The sequence below is a fragment of the Nuphar pumila genome, chromosome 7 (assembly GCF_984573655.1).
Source record: "Nuphar pumila chromosome 7, dmNupPumi1.hap1.1, whole genome shotgun sequence".
NCBI classification, from domain to species: Eukaryota; Viridiplantae; Streptophyta; class Magnoliopsida; order Nymphaeales; family Nymphaeaceae; genus Nuphar; species Nuphar pumila.
The window spans coordinates 37,819,242-37,824,805 of record NC_143255.1 but is presented as its reverse complement, the minus strand read 5'-3'; the positions used below and the strand labels follow the sequence as shown (position 1 = coordinate 37,824,805).

At 38.8% G+C, this 5,564-nt stretch overlaps 1 protein-coding gene across 1 annotated transcript; it reads right to left on the bottom strand.

The window, feature by feature from the left end:
• Positions 1 to 1,451: 1,451 nt before the first annotated feature.
• On the bottom strand, positions 1,452 to 5,205 carry LOC149831961 (transcription factor BEE 3-like). The gene is made up of 6 exons (XM_090012320.1): positions 4,761 to 5,205; positions 4,210 to 4,362; positions 3,985 to 4,050; positions 3,663 to 3,731; positions 3,479 to 3,556; positions 1,452 to 1,636 (listed from the first exon to the last, which is right to left on the bottom strand). Exons 1-6 carry the CDS (start codon positions 5,124 to 5,126, stop codon positions 1,607 to 1,609), a joined length of 762 nt encoding a protein of 253 aa, XP_089868446.1. The 5' UTR covers positions 5,127 to 5,205; the 3' UTR covers positions 1,452 to 1,606.
• Between the last annotated feature and the right edge of the window lie 359 nt (positions 5,206 to 5,564).

The following is a 5,564-nucleotide window of genomic DNA, read 5'->3' as shown; positions in this document are numbered from 1 at the left end:
AGAGAAGCTTATTAGGTGGAATAGGACCCAATGCTTAGCTAAATTCAAGGATCTTGAGGTGTGTGAATCTCATTTTCTAATGCTTCAACAATAAAAGGAAGTCAACACCAAAGGCATGAGGGCTGCGATTTTGAATTCAGAGAGGCAGCAGTTTGTACAAAAAAAAATTGCGAATGGAGGAACCATGAATGCATTAGGTGGAGGCAGTGTGTGAAAGCTCATTGGTTGAAATCGGAGTAAAATACGAGATTTTTTCACTTGTGCGCCTCCACAAGGAGAAGGATGAACAACATAGTGTCAATGGAGATAAACAACCAATGGTGTCAAGGTTTGTATATCCTACCTAGCGCGACCAATTTTTTTAAGAACCGTTTTACTGCTCATGTAAGGATGAAGTATGACATGTTGGCCATGGGATTTAAATCATTGAATGAGGGTGGGTGTATGGGCAGCATTAGGATTTTCATGTTGAAGGAAATCAAGAATGTGATGTGGGGCTTGCCAAACGGCAAATCCTCTAGTGTGGATGGATTCCTAATAGATTAATGCTGGGCATGATCTTTAAGATTATTTCGAAGAACTTAGCTATGAGGATAAGGCGATTGTTATCCAGCTTATCTCGGATTTGTAGTGTGCTTTTATCTGAGGAATAAGATTGCACGAGTCCCGTATGATGGCTCATGAAGCAATTCACTCCATCAGGGTCTCAGATAAAAAATCTTATATTTTAAAATTTGATTTAGAAAAGCATTTGATTAGTTAGATTAGAGATGTTTGCTCTCATGTGCAAAACATGGGATTCGGGAGAAAGTGGCATTCTTGGATCGAGGGTTTGTTTCTGATACCTCGGTGGTTGTCTCTATCAATGGAGAGAAGGGCGTGTCTGGTCCCTCACGGCTTCAGGGGAGAGCGAAATGGCTTAGACATGCTTCTTGAACAAGTAAGATGGGAAGTTGCAGACAAAGCTTGGAAAAAAGTGGCCGGGCCAATCGCTGGACTGGAAAAGGCAGAGCCATGATATAAATTTTTGTTTTTTTGTTCTTTATGACACCCTGGCTTGTAACGCTATGCTCTGCCCTGTTTCTGTTTTTTTATTTTCTGTTGTTATTACTATTAAATTCACTGTAGCGCTGCCAACGCGGGGATGATATCTCATCACACCCGAACTTTGTATCTGTTACTTTATACTGCTACAGCAATGAAATTTCTGCTCTCAAAAAAAAAATCATGGGTCATGCTGAGGAAAACACACAACCATGCATCGCCTTAACCATGTCAGCAGGCCCGTGCTATGCAACTTACGATGTTAGTTTACGATGACTTGAATTAGACTCTTAATTTTAATTGATCGAGAATGATCCAAATCAGTGAGTTGAGCATTACCAAGGAGGAATTCTATATGCACTGCAAGAATACGTCAATTGAAATTTGATTTCTATATATGCTGTGAATACATGTTAACTCAGTTTTACCTGTGAGTATACATCTATTAGGTTCAGGAGAGAGAGAGAGAGAGAGAGAGAGAGAGAGAAGGCCAATTTTGCAGTCAGAGGGGGGATGTTGAGTTGAAGTTGAGGAGGCCACCATGTCCGTCTTTTGCCACCATCTAGTCCCGGGCGTCCCAGCCACTTCTAGCCTGCATTAATGAGCTCGAGTCATCATTATGTACTTAAATTTTTTAAAAATAATTATGAACGCAGTGAATGGCATAATAAGTTAGATTTATGTAGAACACAGAGGCTTTAATTTAATATTAGTGATATTTTGATGTTATCAAACAAATAAATCATGCTTAATTTCCTTTTTTTATTCTTTTAAGGTTATGGCTGGATGGGATGAGTGACCCAGATGCCTTAACCAAGAAATGCTTGGATTTGGACCTTATTCTTACCTGTCATTCTAAATAATAATTATAATTGACATTACTAATATTATTATCAATGTTATCGCTAATATGATATCTATGTTATTATTACTAATAGGAAACCAATATTGTGAAATCAGGCACATGCTTGAAAGGAACTTCCCTTTTAGATCAAATCTTCAGCTTTTTTCAAATGGGTCTTTGCACTTGCCATCAATCTCAAACTTGTCCCCAACTCATCTGGAGATATTGCTGGGTTGGGGACTTGTATAATTCATAGAGAATACAAGAACTAGATGTGGATGCCCTTCTAACTAGATAACAAGTAAACCTAGTTCTATCTCTAAATCTATGAACATCTTTTCTCAAACCCAATCTGGTGGGACATTTTATTCCCTCATCAGAGACAAACAGTAACATTTTTTGGACATACTAATAGTTATTTAAAGTCATTTTGGTAGTTCAAAGAAAAGAGAGATCCACCCACATTCCACGAATATGGAGATTAATTTGTACACCTGCATGTATTGCAGGCAGTCTGGTTGGGAAACTAAACTTCGACGGGACCCTTCTCAAGTCGTCTTCCAGGAGTGGATGGAACTCGTGCAGTTAATATCCTGTGTAGCTACTCGAGTTGTTGGTGATAGGGTAATTAATGTGGAAGTTCACGAACAATGAGAAACTTACGGTGGCCTCTGCATACTGTTCTCTTTGCAAAGCATCAATGGAATGGCTTTCAAAACATGCAGTGTGTGCGTGTGTGTGTGTGTGGGGGGGGGGGGGGGGAGCGTTATTTTACTGGACAGAGTGACAACGGAATCGCAACTAAGGAGGATGCCAGCACAAGGTGGAGACGACACATCACCTACTTTGGGAGTGTTACAGAATTTGCTGAAGGAGGCTTGGGGGGATCAGTAACTTGACTGGGGGCTTCTCATTGCAAGGCAATTAAATGGGAGAGGAACTAAATGGAAATTCATATGGAGGTGCTGGTTGCTTATGGCATGCATTCACATACTTTGATCTTCTTCTCCCTCTTATGCTTTTCTTCTTCTTCTTCATCGGGGTGACGTCTCATCACCCCCTTTATCTAAGCCTTTCTAATGAATTATTTACTTTCATTCAAAAAAAAAAAATGTGTACACCTGCATGTAGAAAAAGCCTTTAAGAATGTGTATTAATGAGGTAGAACGTGTCAGTACCATCTCTTGTTTTTCTTGCAATTTGCACCTATTAAGTGTACCCTTTTGTTATCCTTTTCAATAGCATATGGGTATTTTCTCAATTAAGAGTTTTTTTTAATGGCCCAATATAAAGAATAAAGTGAACTTCAGCTCTCATTGAATTGGAAGTTAAATCAAATGTCTGATCACTGTATCTTATTGCTAGTGACCACGAAATGTAACCATCACTTTTGTTACTCCCAAGCATCGCCGACAAAAGACATGACATGACACGTGTCAAGCAGTGTCCATTTCCAAATTGATGGCACCCAGCTTGGAATGTGCCCCTTACAGACAGATTCTTGTTGAGCACCACCCATATGAAAATGGATGACAGTCAGCAAAGATGAGCCTTATTGCAATTTATCCTTATATACTTTCAATTGCTCACCTGATGTATTTGTCTAGCATCAATGTCCATGTTGAAGTCATAGCAAGAGCTTGCTGCTGATAATTTCATAGATAGGAACTAAAGAAAGGGAAGACACAAAAAGGAAAAGTGAATCAATATAATGCCTTCAAAAGATTTTCAGTTCTGCAGAAAAGGAAAGCTGTGTTCTCTAATCCTTTCTTACCTCAACTTGGTTCTGCAGTGACTGCACGTAGTTAATTATCTCATCTAGCATGACGGCCATGCCCATTGTCTGACAAGTAAACGTCATCATCAGGACCAATACCATAATCATTATCAATGAAAAAGATTGCTCTGAATTTCTTTTACTAAAATGCACATGGAAAATATCATATATGTTTTGTTTCCTTTGTATTTTTGGCAAAAAAAAAAGAAACATGTTTCCTTTGTTAACATTAGGACAAGGAAAAATTCTTATGTTTTGCCATCTATGCTTGATGTCAGTAGGGATAAAGAGAAGTAAATAGCAAATTGGGAGCTCTTACCTTGTAGCAGCCTGGAACAAGGCCTTGTAAGCACTTCATCCTTTCATTGATTTTTTCTCTTCTTACCTAAAGATAGACATGTAGAACTTGGTAAGTGTAATCCTTGGTGCTACAATTTAGTTTTTTACTACCAGCCTAAAAATTTCTTTAGAACAGCTACTGTGGTTCTAAAGATAAATCTTTATTCTTTAGGATAGCTACAGTAGTTTATGTGGCAGTACGTACCCTTTCTGCAAGACTGTGGCTATCTGTCGCTTGGCCCCTCTTAGCTCTGACATGTATAACTTTTGGTTTCTCAACTTCTCCACTATTGGACTCACTCTTCCCACCAACTCTTTGCTGTACAGTATGCTTCCCTCTTTTGCCTCTCCCTGAGTTCTGCAGAATTTTGCACATAAACAGATCAATAATTGATGAGTAAAACGAATAAGCAGCATAAATTCAGAAACTCATGTGCACCCAAAGTAAAAAATTAAAGGTAGAGCAGAACTCTCAGTTTTTTATAAGTATTAAAGAAGGAAAGCAGAAATTTCCAAATTCAACGAAGTTATCTCAAAAGCTTTCCCAAAGGCAGCAAATAAAAAAAAATTGAATAATAAGGCATATGGGCTCCACTACAGCAGAAGGAACCTTATCACATAAACGCCTTGACATATCCAATAAAATCCAAGGCTATCATCATCATCTTTTGAAGGTTCAGCTCCTCTTTATTCCATCAAAAATACCAATAATTCAAATTATCAATTGGATACAAAAAGAAAAAAGAAAAAACATACATTTTTTGATGCAGTTTTCTCCTCAGAAGACACACCAGAGCTGCTCTCAGACACCACCATAGTGCTCCTCTTTAGCTTTTTTGATTGGGGTTCACGAATTCCGTCACCCGCACCACTCATCGAAGCCGGATTCACTAAAGAGCTGGTGCAATCATGGTTAATGTTGGCTAAGAGCTTGGAAGGTCCACCATCTTGGTTTACAAAGTTGTTACTACAGCTTCCAACCATATTCATGCTTGAATTGTTCAAGATGATGGCTTGTAGCTCTGCATACTGATTGATGAACTCCATTTCTGTGAAGGGGAAGCAAGCTTTGACGGAAGAAGGGTCGCATACGCTTTGCGATCCGAACGCAAACTCCGCCATGAATGAGAATTTCTGTCCTTCAATGGGTTGACGGTAAAGGGAGGAAAGGATTGATGATAAGAGATTTTCTCTGCTCACTTCTCTAGCTGAGCCTTTCTTGGTCATTCACCCCAAGCGCCACTATTTATTGGGTTGGGCCATGAGTCCCAGTAGAGGTTTCCGTATAAGAATAGTATTTCTACGTATATTATACACACGGTGACAGCTCCATCTTCATATATTTTTGTGTTCCCTGAATGGTGGACTCTTCTGGTGCAATATATCAAAAATTATGGCCCACTCAAAAGTATTAAATGTATGGAGTGTGTATAGATAATCACTTAAAACTTACCTAGACATTCTCCTTTTTCCCATTTTCATTTTTCCTCTCTTTTTTTTTCATGTGTGCTCATTTATTGAGTCTATTTGTTATTGTTGGAATAACCCAAATGCCGTTGA